The sequence below is a fragment of the Pelobates fuscus genome, chromosome 2, assembly GCF_036172605.1.
Source record: "Pelobates fuscus isolate aPelFus1 chromosome 2, aPelFus1.pri, whole genome shotgun sequence".
NCBI classification, from domain to species: domain Eukaryota; kingdom Metazoa; phylum Chordata; class Amphibia; order Anura; family Pelobatidae; genus Pelobates; species Pelobates fuscus.
Genome location: NC_086318.1, coordinates 41,923,065 through 41,938,581, shown reverse-complemented (window position 1 = coordinate 41,938,581; position 15,517 = coordinate 41,923,065). Strand labels below are relative to the sequence as shown.

The following is a 15,517-nucleotide window of genomic DNA, read 5'->3' as shown; positions in this document are numbered from 1 at the left end:
ATAAAGCGCTCTCGGACAACCACAAGGGAAACCACGACAGGGCACTGAGCAGGATGAGAACTGGGCCTAAATACCCCTCCTCTGGATCTGATAGTGTGTAATCGGCTTTTGACACCAAAGGCAGTTACCAGGTTCCATTTGCATAATTTCTGCTCAGCACAAACCCTCCTGTGGATTTGATTGCTGCTCGGCACAACTTTTCCTGTCTGAACAGTAAATTCCATTAATCACATTTTTATAAGCGGATGAATACGTGACATTGAGGCAGTCAGCTAGATCTTTTTCCTCTTCTACATACCTTCCGTCTTTTGTTTTTAATCTAACTAATCCTTGTTTTACTTTCCTTTTCTCATTTATGTATCTAAAAAATGTTTTATCCCCTTTTATTTACTGACTGTGCTATTCTCTCTCCTGTGTGTGCTTTGGAGGCTCTTATAACTTGCCTTTTCCGCTTGCAGTCAAATAAAAAAGGAGTAATTGATGATGAGATGTGAGATAAAATAGAGCGCTAGTATAAAAATAAACAAAATGTGAGGAAAAAGGCAGTGTTTCTCAGTATTCATAAGAAAAGTAAATGCCACCACATGTCGGCCATTTTACATTGCTAAGGCGGGGAATGACCCTCTAAACTTTATTCATATTTTACATTTTCCTGTGTATTTGCAGTAATATATAGATATGAGGAACTCATGCTTCTCCATTAAGTTGCATAAGTCCTTGTACATCATGATCAAGTACTGCAGTCTTAAATATCATTAATGAGGAGCTTTCAGATGCACTCAAACATAACGCACGTCCGTGTGTGGCTTAGGCACAAATCTGCACACAGCTCACTTTAAATGAAAGAGGCTAAATTCCATTGAGTGCAGGCAGCGTGCAAAAACTTGGATGAGAAAATGGAGATACAGTACTTCCCCATATGATGTCACTGTGAAAGGGGTGGAGTCAGGGTGCTACAGATTGATAAGCAAATAAAGAAATTGTGATTCAAAAAACATGTTCTTGGGACAGTTCTTAAGCACCACAAATACTACAATAGGCTGAAATGAATATGGTGTTAGGGGTGTCCCATTAAAGATTCCCATCGACCCTAGCATGCTGCTTACGAGGGCAAGTGATCTGATAATAAAAGGACCACTATAGTCACCCAGACCACTTCAGCTCAAGAAGTGGTCTGGGTGCCAGGTCCCCCAGGTTTTAACCCTGCTAAGTTTACATTGCAGGGTTAATCCAGCCTCTAGTGGCTCTCTACCTGACAGCCGCTAGAGGTGCTTCCCTGACGCTCAATGTGAAAATCGCATTGAGCATGCAGAACGTCCATAGGAAAGCATTGAGAAATGCTTTCCTATGGGCATTTTTATTGCGTGTGCGGCTCGTGCCATGCATGCGCATTCGGCTCCACTCGGGAGCTGACGTCGGAGCGGGAGGAGAGGTCACCAGCGCCGAGGGCGCCGATGGCGCTGGATAAAGGTAAGTGGCTGCAGGGGTTTTAACCCCTTTAGCCCGGCAGGAGGGGGACCCTGAGGGTGGGGGGGGGGGACCAAAAGATTATATAGTGCCATAAACGAGTTTGTTTTCCTGGCACTATAGTGGTCCTTTAACCCCTTAAGGACACATGACATGTGTGATATGTCATGATTCCCTTTTATTCCAGAAGTTTGGTCCTTAAGGGGTTAAGAACACGGGTAAAGATTTTCTGTTACATAATATAACAAACATGAACATGGAATGGTACGTTAAACAATAACAAAGTAATTGACTGCAATTATTACACAAATAGCTGTGCAGAAAAAACAAAAAGCTGAGCAGATTAACAACGTTTCAAGTTTTCTCTCACCCTATAAGGGAAGCTTAGCTATGAATAGCCTGACTACACTATGTTCTTCTGTTTGCCATTGTTGTCGCTGCAAAGCTGCGGAGATGCTATTATTTCACAGCGAGGAAAATCAGTCGCAGCTGTTTGCATAATAAGAGCAGATAGGTTTATTAATCTTTGACTGATCTAATATTTTATCATGTTCCACGGGCTCAGCTGGTGTGTTTACTTCCAGATTACATATTATAACCATGCATTTGTATTGTATGTAATATTAAACAAGTCATGTTCTAGGCTATCGATATTAGATTACGGGGCCTTTTACTACATTCCTCAAACAACGTAACAATTCCAGGAACATCACATATTGCTTTCCTGTTGTATTTCCTACCCAAGGCAGTGATCTAAATACTTATTTAGTTGCACGTAGTTTAACAGTCATTATTTTGTAGACACTAGATAACTAGTAAATATATTATGTCTAAACTATATCCAGGGACAGCCTGTCATTTGGTAACAATAAATAGGGATGTTGTTAAAGCTTAAAGGGACATTCTACTGGCCAAAGAAATAAAGAGAAAATACATTGCTTAGTTGATATCCCGCCATGAAAACATGCATGCTTTTTAGTATGAATTTTCGCATTAAGGTATATCTAAAATCAGCTTACAAAAGCTGCAGATCTCTTGTTTGCTGCCTTTGAGAGCCCTCCCCTTCTTCCCACCCACTACTTTTTGTGGTTGTCCAATCACAGACTTCCCAATGCAACTCAATGAGACTTATTTGCAAGGCAGATCTCCACTGTGCTAACCAAACCAGTAAGTAACATTACCTGTTGTCTGATTGACAGCCGTGGGGGTGTAACATGGATAATTTATAAATGTGCCAATTTCTATTAATATCTAAAGCCGCTTCATATCCCAACTACTGATAAACATATGATTCTATTTTTTAAACGTTAACGCAAACATCTTTTTGGGCGATTTTTTTAAAAGTGATTATTTTAAAGCATGAATATGGAAGGCAAGTTAAACCATCTGTATTATTCTAAATCTTAAGAAACCTTAAAAATGTGGAAATCTTTGCACTGTAGAAGAAAGTTGTTTTGTAATATGACCTTAGATCTAAAAGCAATTTTCAGTCATAACTCTGGATGACGTACATCTTGGCTAAAGGCAGAGAAAATTAGAATAACGGGTTTGGTTTTTAGGGCCAAAACAGCAGTATTGACATTTTTTTTTGCTTTCCAACGGATGTGTCTTTGTTGAATCGATTGAACATCTCACAGTTTCAGAACTTTTATGACAGTTCTACCATTTGGCGTAACTGTATAGGAGCCAAATGTATTTTATACTATTTTATAAGGTCCACTTATGTAAACTCTGGAGAAAAAAAAAACAGGTCATCAGTGCAATGCTGTCTGAAAATCGCATTTCATTTGGGAAGTATGAGTTAAAATGTGAAGGATTTAGGTAATAGTTCACACACTAGTTGGCAGATTAATGTATTTAATTAGAAATTGTATGTATGTGTGTGTGTTAACTGATCCTATTACTGTGTATGGGATAGAAAAACTTGTAGGTATCTGAGATTGAAAAAATATGACACTTGGTTCCAAGAACAATTAAACATCCAGTCAAAAACGTAAAGAGTAAAAACACGTAATGTAGACCTACACAATGAATGTACAAAATAGCCACTTTTGTTATAGAATAAGGAGTCTAGTTTTTGTGGAACACTCCATACAGACATCAATGTTTCAAAAAGGGATACTTTTGTGTTAGGTGGTTTAGTTGGGACGTGGACTGTTTTATTTACAGTATTTTTGGAGACTTCATAAGCTAGGGCAGGGGTAGGCAACCGTCAGCACCCCGGCTGTTGTATACTATATCTCCCCAGATGCTTTACCAATATTGTGGCTGTAAAAACATTACTGGAGATGTAGTCTACATTATCTGGAGTGCCAAAGGTTTTTTTCTACCTTGGGCTAATGTTTGCTATTTGTATGAGACCAATGTGGCTTGATTAAACTAACTGATTTTAATTTTTTGGAAAACTTTATTATAATGGTTTTGCTTTGAAACACAGCTTTACAGACACAATCATTCATAGCTCCTATAAAGTAGACATATGGAGATATAAACTATAAATATAGAGACTGATATAGAACACATTTAGGAGGGATGATATCTTCTCCTATTCTTCGGAAGGATAACCTAAAGGAACTCATCGATACAACAGGGGTAGATAATCCTATTCAATTGGTAATTATCAGATAGGCCTGAACCTCTTTTTTGAGTGGATCTTCCAACCTTCCTGGATATATCTATGGGAGGCTTGTAAAAGTACAGCGGGAAAATGTAACTTTGCTAGAAGGGGACTACCATGGACATTGACATCCTTCATATTTAATCAAGAATTACGTTTCAACGAAGGAACTGAATTGTACACTGATACTTCTTGAGAAACTTCCACCCACTCCCTCTAAAATGAATGCTTGGCAGAAAGGTGAATTACGTTCCCGATAGGATTCTTTCATAGTTGCAATAGGAAAATGTATTCCTTGCAGGGCAGTCATATCTTACATATCTAACCCCCTTAACCTTCTATAAGGCAAGGGATTTGCTAGTATTTATTTTGATTGAATTGGCAGCTGGCCCAGGGTCTTTCTCAAAGTACATCTTGTTCAAAGCAACTCTTTTCAGGGACGGTATAAAGTCCAGCGATCATTTTTTGGCCACAACGGATTCTGATGTTCTGAGACATTTATAAAGATAATAAGTGTACGGACATTAATAGAAAAGAAAATTGGAGCCCTGATACCTTTCTTTAAATACTGAATATGCATGTTTTATGTTACAGTGTAAAAAGGTAAAAAGAGGACTATTTCAGCATTTTCTTACTTTGAAAGGAGTAGACCCCCACTTCCAAAAAAGAAAAATCCATAATATCTATCTTTTACCTAGGTGAAACGTTCAGTGATGAACTGCAACAAGGCAGCATGCAAAAATAAAGGATTCATATATTTCCCTCCATGTTCGAAACATACTCATAAGTCATTATTGTGTTTAACTATTGAGGTCTGTGGCCCCATAGGAAAGAATTAGGAGGATATTGTGCATTTGCTGCAAAAAAAAAAAAACCGCTTTGCGCCAATCCGCATCGTTTCATAGAGATGCATCCTTATGGGGAAGTTCAGTGCCTCAATGCACAGCGTGGAGATGCGGAACGTTGGTGCTGCACACTGTGCAGAACTGGACTAAGAAGCACCTTGAGTAGTTGTCTGAGCGACTGCACCTAGAGGTTCTCTTGGGCAGCAATGTAAACACTGCCTTTTGTATGAAAAGCGTTTCCACTGCTCAACCACCAGAGACAGGGTATAGACCATAGGCGTGCGCACGGGGTGTGCCCGCAGGCTAGAGTTCACTTACCACTGGACCACCAGGGAAGGCAGCAGCAAGGATCCCCCCTCCCTACGTAAGGTAACAAGGGAGAGGGGATATTAACTGACCTGCCCCCACCTCCACTGGACCACCAGGTTAGGCAGCAGCAACAAGGATCCCCCCTCCCTACAAAAGGTAAGAAGGGAGGGGGGATATTTATTAACTAATCTGCCCCCACTTCCACCCCCACAAATCACCCAAACATACAGCACACACACACATACAGCACACACACAAAGCACACATACAGCACACGCACAGCACTCACACATACAGCATCCTCACACATACAGCACCCACACACATACAGCACCCACACACAGCACACACAGCACCCACACACATACAGCAAACAACAGCACCCACACACACAGCACCCACACACAGCAACCACACACAGCACCCACACACGCACAAACACATACAGCACAAACACACACAGCACCCTCACACACAGCACACAAACAGCACCCTCACACACACACAGCGCACTAACAGTACCCTCACAAACACAAATAGCACCCTCACACACAGTACATTAACAGCACCCTCACAAGCGTACACACACACACAAACACCCTCACCCACATAGCACACTACCAGCACCCTCACACACACATCACACTAACAGCACCCTCACACAGCACACACACACAGCAGTGTGTATATATGTATATATATATATATATATATATATATATGTGTATATATATATATATACACATATATACATACATACATATATATGCGCGGCGTGTGCTTGTGCTTTAGGGTGCACACCCTAATGCAATTGGCTGCGCACGCCTTGGGTATAGACACCAGATCCAATACATTAAGCTGTAGTGGTTCTGGTGACTATCCCTTTAAAATATTAAAAGAACCATGTTGAATAACAGAAGCTAGTTATTTCCAATATGTGCTATTTTTTTTTAATGAGTGCTACGTTAGCATTTCATGTGAAAAGTATATATTTAACAAACAAGTTGATTTATTCCTCAAATATCTGAACTTCTTCATGAAAGGTCATCAAAATAATTCTGTAGATAATTTGTTTTTGTTTTTTTCTTCTGTAAAACACAATTTGTGCAATTACAGCTGCCTGCCCATGTTGATCTCAGATAACTCTTTAAATACCAGACAATTATGTATTCCCAAAGACGCATGCATAAACCCTTGATATAAGGGTGGAGAAGTAATGAATTAGTGAAAAACATGAATTGTACACTTTTAGAAATAAGAATCAATATATCAGAATCCCTGAGCACTCATGCACTTGCGTGGTAGATACCCACGAGCACATGAAAGTGCTTTGAGCAGTTTTATCTCTTATAGAGCGAATGATGTGAGCAATGACACCAATATGTTGTTCACCATGCAATATTTTAAATTACAATATAAGGAATCGTGTGGTAGTGGACATCAGCACGACGACGAGGACGTTTTAAAAACTCGCTGTTCTGTTGATTTAACCGACATGGACTGACTTAACTTTTACACTTACCACATTTATTAAGTAGCATTTCACAAAATTCCAAAACAATAATCTCATTTACAAAGCAAACAAAGTGTTTGGTAATTAAGTGGAAGCCATCATGCTCACATACTGCTGTTCCAAAGAGCGTATTTAACTGTAATGAACCCGATGCAAGTATTGTAAGTGGGTACACTGCATTGTCAAGTAGAACTTAGAAAAGCAATCTGTGCCTCTCTAGAGTCATTATCTAGGTGTTTCTGCATATATTTGTGCAGTCAGCCAGACAATCTTTCTCTCCTTTCCTTTCTCCTTTGTCTCTCCCTTTTCACTTTCACCCTCTCATTCTCTCTCTTTATTTTACCAATTCCCCTTTTGCTCCCTCTTGCTCGCTCTCTGTTTCTATTGCTCTCTTCTGTTTATTTACTAAATTCTCTCTCCCTATCTCTCTCTACCCCAATTCTGCTCCCTGTCTCCCCTATTATTCTTATTATCCCCTGTTTTCCCCTATTCCTCTCACTCTCTCCCCAATACCTTGCTATTTGTACTCTCTCTCTGTTTCTTTATTTATCGCTTTCCCTCTGTTTCTCCCTCTTCCTTCGTATCTCCATCTTTTTCTTTTTTCTTTCTCTCTTTATCTTTCCCTTTGTTCTTCTGTCTCTTTTATTTTAACTCTCTCTTTCTCTGTCCCTTTTCTCCCTCTCACTCTTTTTACCGATTTCTCCCTCCCTTTTTCTCCCCTCATCTTTAACTCTTCCTTTATTCCTCGGTTTCCTCTCGCCCCCTCCCCTTCCCATCCTCCTTTCCCTGCCTGCCTTTTAACGTGTGTCTGAAATGGGGCAAAGGAACATCCCATGGCGTGTTTTTTTGCTTGAAGCTGCTCAGGCTTGTGATGTTTAAATAATCACCTTTGTTATTTCTTAAATTCAAAGGTTACCTGCAAGGCACTCATGTCAATTATGGAAAAGAAAGAAGGCCTCGAATGTATCGACAACCAGTCAAAGTCCTGGTGATTTGTTAATAAGCGTTGGTCTTCTTCGCTTAGTTTCAATAGACTGTCGTGTTGCAGCAAACCGGAAACCTCTGCAGACATTAATATTTGTAAAACATGTTATCAACACAATCAAATAACGCATTATTAATTAGTACACTTGTAACATATTACTTCCTTATTTCTTGTTGGGTGTTTTATAAATTGCATTTTCCCTTCCTGTAAGCTATCCTGCATTATTTGGTAGTTCAGTGTAGTATTGTACATCCAGACATTAATCCACACTTTTTGTTGGTAAAATTTCCATTGTGTGTCATTGTGTGCGACAGTGCTTCTATTAGAAGAGTTAGGTTTTTAATCTGTAAGTTCACCTAATCAAATCAATAGACATTGCATTGAGTCTTGTCAAACTGAATGCAGCTTTATGATATCTTAAAAGCAAATGTGCTTGCCTACCTATTTAGACTCGGGGGCATCCCTAGCTGAGATAACCAATCTTGATGATCTCAGCCAAACCCATGCTTCAACATAGGCAATCAATGGGAGGCTAGTGTGCATGCGCAATGCATAGTGTGCATTAAGTTTTATCAGAGTCCATACAGATGTTCAAACAGCAACTAGATGCATACTTGCAAAAACAGAATATTCAATTATATAATTTTTCAATTGTAGGGTAATAGCTTCTTGATCCAAGGATTAATCTGACTGCCATTCTGGGGGTCAAGAATGATTTTTTTCCCCTAGTTTGTTGCAAAATTGGAAGTGCTTCAAACTGGGGTTTTTTTTGCCTTCTTTTGGATCAACCGCAAAAAACAAATGTGAGGAAGTCTCTTTTCAGCTATGTAACTTTAAGTTAATGCATTTCATGGGACGTGTGCAGCGTCTTTATGCAGAGCACCTACTGAAACAGAGCACCTACTTTGGAGTACAATCAACACATGGAAACTTTCTGCACATTTTTACCAAGGTAAAATCACTCGCCTACACATTTACCAAAGTAAAACTTTATGAGACAGGAGTTCAAGTCCTCGGACCTCTGCATGCGGACCCTGAATAAACTGCCTTCGGACTAATGCATTAGTAACCTTGTAGCACTCACAGTAATTTTAGTTTGTGTAGAGTCTACTTTCCTACAGTTTAATGGATATTTTCTCCCTCTTTCTATGATAGGATCCATTCACTTAAAGAAAGTTGACATTTAAATGTTAACTTTAAAAAGTGCTGTCCATAAGATAAAGCAATAATTATTCCACATTAAAAATACTATGGCAACCTCACAACGTGCGATACACTGCTATACCTGGGGCTCTATTTATGGGGTACCGTGTGAGGGTTAGGAGTACTGTAGGGGGACTTATCATTAAGGGTCTTCAAGATGCTCTCACAGCCTACATCATTATAAGTGACACTGACATTTAAATGTAATATTTGATGGCAATATTCTTAATCTACGTGGACAAGATATGCAGTCAGTCACTTGTAGCAATTGTGGAATCTACCAGGGAAGAGGCTGTGATTTATTTTTTTCTTTTGTCAAATTCGATACAGACAAAAGAACGCTCAGGAGACAATTCCTTACTGATTTATATTTATGAGTGTGACCTTTATTATCTAGAAGTGCTTTGCTGACCTTGGACTTAATGATCTAACAGCTCACTGTTTCACTTTGCAAGATATTAACCTCTGGCCTACGAAATATAATTCTATTTGATGGGGTGACTGTTTAGGGTGTGCTACTGTTCTTACCATATTACTCTTTTGTGCATAACCTGTTCACGATGACTTCCTTTTAACTTGTTTATCCTGCTTAGCACGGCATTGATTTTGCTCACTGATTGTGTCTTCTTCTGAACATTATCCTTCCATTCTGACAATTTAATTGTGAGCAAATCCCCTAGGATGTTATGAATAGTGCGCACAAAGAAAGCTATCATTTCAAACAGTCCTACGCGTGCAGCCATTACTCCCATACGTAATGAAAAATTCAGAAATTGTTATCAAACCCATTACCCATATGGTGGATGGGTAAATAGTGTGCGCATACCGGGAGCTGTATAAAGTTTCGATACAGTAGCAAACCAGTTCGTAAAATGTATACCTCAAGAATATGCAAGGTATGGGCAAAAGTCACAGCTTTATTTTTGAAGAATAATGATGGAAGGTAATTTTTTTTTATTTTATTTTTTACAATCTTGTTTTTATTGAGATACTTTGCATTACAATACGTTCACATATGGCATAATGTAGTGCAAATATTGTAAGAACGTCAATTGGTATTAGGGTAACATATTTGTATCCAAAGATAAGTCATACATATAAAATAGCGAGAATCGGATTTACAAGCATGTCATTTGTTCAATATTCATTTCAGAGTAGGGTACGCATGGCTTCTAGGTTGATTTTTTATTTTTTTTAGTTACACATGTACAAATGTATAAATATTTTCTGAGATACTTTTTTAACAAACAACGCGTAAGGTACACGCATATATAGTTGAACAGCTGAAATAAAAAGAAAAAAATCGCTATAAACACAGATTTTGAACAGCTGGTTTTTAGCCACAGTCTTCGAGCCATCGTACGTTATCATCAACTGCATCTAGATAGATCCCATTTCTAGCTAAAAGATGCTCTGCTTGAATCTGCCTAAATTGGTTACATTTGTTCAGGCAATCGTGATGTGATGACGCTAACCTAACTGGGCCCTTTTATGTTGAGGGCATTCAATAAAGTGTGTACTTGTGGTGCGAAGGTGCCCCCCACCATAACGTAATCTGTATTTGCGATGATAAGTAACATGACACATTGTTATACAGTCTAAAGAATACTATGTCTCTCCATTCATGTATACTACAATGCATTCTGTTTAACATTGTGCATTTTTTTTTAATAAGCTGTCCAAACCCATCATAAAATGTGGATATATGCATTTTTCACCCAGATCTTTTGCTGTGCTGGATTGTTTCGCTACCAACAGTCAGTGACCTTTGTTGACACGTGCCCTTGAAGGATGGTCCATTGAGACAATATACTGGTTGGTTTGCACATCACTGTTAGTTTGGATGTGTCTGTCATCTTTATGCTCTTGTCTGCGAAATGCCTGGCCAATAACAGTCTTATTATTAATTTTTTTTGTTTTGTTTCTTCGTTCGCTCTGGCTTTTCCCTGCAATTCTCTGTTCACTAATTATTTCCCCAGTGAGTTTAACAAATGTGATGAATTACGAGAATATTCAGTTAGCAGACGATGAACAATATTCTGCCTTTCTTCTGTCGTATTTTTACTATTCCCGTTGAGGGGAAAGTGTCAGAAAGAAAATCTAATCATTATCTTTCCTATACTGTTCATATTGTTCTGTTTTCAATTCTATACAAAAATAGCAAACAGGCAGACAAACGACAACAAACATTTTGTTTGCGTGTGCCAAAATTTCCAAGCCTTGATATGATTAATTATGGGCTATCAGTTTTTTCCCCTTCTCTTGATGTCTCCTTGGTGAATTGAAAGATTTTATTTATATAGATTCTTTTACTACCTGTTTGGATTTAGAAGATTGGTATTTTCTCTCAGGCCTTGGGAAAAAAAGATTATACTACACAATAAATTGAGTCTGTGGCAAATGGCATTCTTCAGTCGACTTTGCTCATATACTATTTTGACCTGATAGTTTATTCATTCAGTGGTTTCCTGTCCTGCAAATACATTTCGCCAGCAAGGAATATGAGTACTGATCCAGTTACCTTTTAAATGATTCTTTAATCTCTTGCCTGCAAAAATAAAAAAAAAGATTCTGAAGATTTTACAAAACAAATTCAAAATATTCATCAGCGGCTGCTAAAAAAAACTATACACACTTTTCCTCTTTTTCTTCTTACTATGTATTTTTTTTCCCCCAAAACCAATAAAAGTGTTACACTTTCTAATTTTCAAATTGCGTCAAAAATCTGTGCTAAAATTAACACCTGCAAATGTATGCTATGACACAAACAGAATGCTTCTATAATTATATACAGTACTTCAAAGTCTTCGTATCCTAAAAAATGAAACATAGTGCAAACTGTGTGAATGAAAACCCACTCAAATAAGCCTTAAAATGGTTAAACTCACATCGAGCAGAGCCCATTCCATGGCTCCAGGTATATATTGCTTGAAGTTAGAGGGTAACACCCCACACGAGTAGTTCACTATAAGGCAGACCAACTGCAGCAGTAATACATAAAGGAGAGAACCTGGGGCTCCACAATGGTAGTACATTTTCAATTTATTATATTAAAACAAGGATTAAAAAGGCTTGCGTTAAAAAGTGGTATATTCACCCTAGAAGAGCGGATATTTTGAGTTTCATCTGTGGTGAAATCTCCACTTTTTAATGTTTCCACTCCTCAGATGGCCACTGGAGGTGCTTCCTGGCTCCGTGCTGCACAATAAGCAGCCCTGCCGTTCAGTGTCCCCACGCTCTGCATGGAGATGCTGATTTTTCCTAATAGAGATGAACTGATTCAATGCATCTCTATGAGGAGGTGCTGATTGGCCAAAACAGCATTTGGCCCCAACCCTTTGGGAAAGCATTGGATTGGCTAAAAATCGTCCATTTTCATGATGTCACAAAGGAGGCGGAGCCAGTGCCGGCAGACCTGCGCAGCACTGGAAATAAGGTGAGATTTAAACCTTTAGGGGGACCAGGGGGGGGGGGGGGGGGGCAAGCCACCTAAATGGTGGGTTTAGCACTATAGGGTCAGGAATACAGGTTTGTGTTCCTGACCCTATAGTGATCCTTTAAGGAAAGGGCATAAAATTGCCTTTTAATCCACAAGTAAAATGATTATTCTGACAGATATTCTAACTCATACATATTGGTTTTTGAATATACAGTTTTCACTTTTCAAGAAGTTTTAGTACTTTGTCTCAATAACATGTCTTTATATTTTTATTTTTATTATCATGCTTTCTGCATATTTTTTTTTTTTTAAACTATTTTATCCCAAACTTTGAACACTTTTGTTTTTTCTAATAAATACAATACATATTCTCTGCTAATGTTTTAATGGATACTCATCTTTTTGCTCTATAATTGCCACCCTGCTTGAGCACTTAAGTCTTATACAGCTAAATAAAAATAGAAAAATAAACAAGATGTATGTGCACAGCTTTTTTCTTCTTCTTCCGAGTGTATTACTCATTGGAAAAATAAAAATAAATCTGTTCTCATTGGAGAATGTTATTTGTGTGTGTAGCTGTTAGCTTGTAGGAATTGTTATGGCAATGCATTTTTTTTTTATAAATTATTTTTTGTTTTGTTTTTTACATTCAATAAATGAGTTCAATGTGCTTATGATATATACCGGTATCTGCCTCTCTCAAATCATCATAGATTGTAAGCTTGTTTGAGCACGGCCCTCTACCACTAAATATCCCAGTTCTAAAATTGTAAAGCATTGCAGAATACATTTTTTTGTTAATTTTATTATTACTGGCATGTATAAAGCTCCAACATATTCCACAGTGCTGTACAATCAGGGGAACTAGATAGTACAGCAGAGACAAACCAATACAAAAGAAATAGAGGACAATGCCCGTGAGATGAAAACTAGCATTCTCAGCCTTCTTATACAAAGTACTAAACTAAATGGCTGATGAGCTTACAATCTAAAGGTTATGACGGGGACTTGAGTCAAGAGGGAGCAGGGAGAAATTTTAAGGAAAGGAACAGGTAGCCTTAGAGCATTTGCACAGACTGCTAAGATGTGATGAGAATTTGAAGATATTTGGGGAGCATGCCGCCTAGAAAGGCATTCTATAATGGAAGCAGAAACTATTGTGGGTGGAAACTGCTTAGTGAAAAAAGGAAGATCATGCTGGTGCTATATAAATAATAAGAACAAAATATTTAACCAGGAAAGATACTATCAGGTTTCCAAGTACTCCTGGGTATTTTAGTCTTGCCCGACATCCATGGGATGTTACTATTACCCAATTATACATGCTAATAATAATAAGAAAAATAAGAAAAGCCAACCAAATACACACTGTATATACTATAATATAATTACTTTAACCCCTTAAGGACACATGACATGTGTGACATGTCATGATTCCCTTTTATTCCAGAAGTTTGGTCCTTAAGGGGTTAAGGGGAAGTCTAAACACCATACGTTTAAGCCTGATGTAGTGGTTATGGTACTAGGCAGCTGCTGACATCATCCCACAGATTTGCGTTAAACCATTTGTCGAGTAGTTTGAATAAAAAAACAAGGGTCCCACAAACCTCGTGTGGAGAGTGCTGCAGGTGTCTTGGTGTTGGGGGGAAATGCATTTTGACTACAAATAAGAACTTACTTAGTGTTTCAATAAAGACATCGGGGGAGGTTATTCATTAAGTGTTCCAAGGTCGAGTTTGCACATGGGAAATGAATAGTTTTTACCTTCGAATTGTCCCGTACCAAGCATTGCATAATGTTCATTGTTCTCCACCTATGACTAATTATATTTGCCAGTGTTTTACTATTCCCCATGATGGTGTCAAGTTGTAAAATGTTCTCTGCATTTCTTCTGTTACAGACACCTCTAGTTTCTAAGACTGAGAAGCAAACACAAGGACAGCTACTTGCGACCAGTGTGAGGTGGGGACAAACTCCCATCAATCAGTCTACTCCGTGGGATACTGAAGAACCCCCAACAAAACAGATGAGGAAAGGAGAAAATCCAGGTAATGCTTATAATTTAGACGCAAAGCAGCACAGATACCGCACTACATTGTTTATCATAGCTTGTGTTTATCAGGAATGAAATGGCACCTAATCTGATGTAATCACATTTCCCATGAACCTCTGTTAGCCCATTGGATGGGAAAGATGACTTGTGTCACATAAAACAATAACACGAAGGTCTAGGTGGGATGTCTTGGCCTAGACATTTACAGTAAGTTTTTTTTTTTGCACAACTGAAAGTTGTTCCAATCTCAAGTTGTCGATGAGGATAGGTAAGTTCTCAGGGCCACACTTACCTGGAGATAATTTGTGAAGCACAAGATTCAGTTGACTATACCAGGCCACACAAATTGACTAGTGTGTCAAAGATTTGAAAAATAAAATATAAAATCAAACCTGTCTCCCACAAGCTGTGTGCATGACACACATATCTTCAGGTAGGTAAGGATTTAATCTATACATTCTCCTGACAAAAGTGCATTAAAATTTAAAGATTAAAATGTATACATTCCTTAACATCTTTTTTGTTGTTGTCTTGGCCAATATGGCATTGCAAAACCACTCCCGTCCTCCATATTTGTTGTCTGTCTCTCTATCAGAGCTGGATCTCCAATTAGGCAGGAGCTTGGAGTGCCCCAGTCTGGGCCTGGAGCTCCAAAACTAGCAGTGAGATGCCCTCATTAAGCCAGCAGGGAGACGTATAGATCTGTGCCATACTATTTGCGATGCAGCCTCTCTGGGGCCCACAAGCTTTGGGACCCACTGGACATCTCTAATGAGGTGTGGCCCTTTATCTGTGCACCGGACCGGGACCCTGTTGGTTTGCTATTTCTCCTGCATGTTCATACGGAGCAGGAGGGGGTAATGCTCACACCTTACATCCTACCAGTGAGCCGTGCAGGGAGAGAGGAGACAGAACTGGAACCCCGGGCTCCCATCCCACTCCCATTCAGCCTCAGCCAGCCTTCAGTTATTTCGTGGAAGACCCAGACAGCCCCCACAGGACCCCGACAAAGCTATCCACCCAAAAAGTAATGGAACAGGATGGTGGCTAAAAGTATGACTGCTGTGACTTATTTTTCTGTGTGTA

The 15,517-nt window shown here is 38.9% G+C and overlaps 1 protein-coding gene across 1 annotated transcript in view; it reads left to right on the top strand.

The window, feature by feature from the left end:
- KLHL29 (kelch like family member 29) overlaps window positions 1–15,517 on the top strand; it is an 830,662-nt gene that overhangs the window by 525,630 nt on the left and 289,515 nt on the right. Inside the window, exon 5 of the mRNA XM_063440860.1 lies at window positions 14,279–14,426. Coding sequence (XP_063296930.1) covers window positions 14,279–14,426 — 148 coding nt within the window. The remainder of the gene's footprint in view (window positions 1–14,278; window positions 14,427–15,517) is intronic.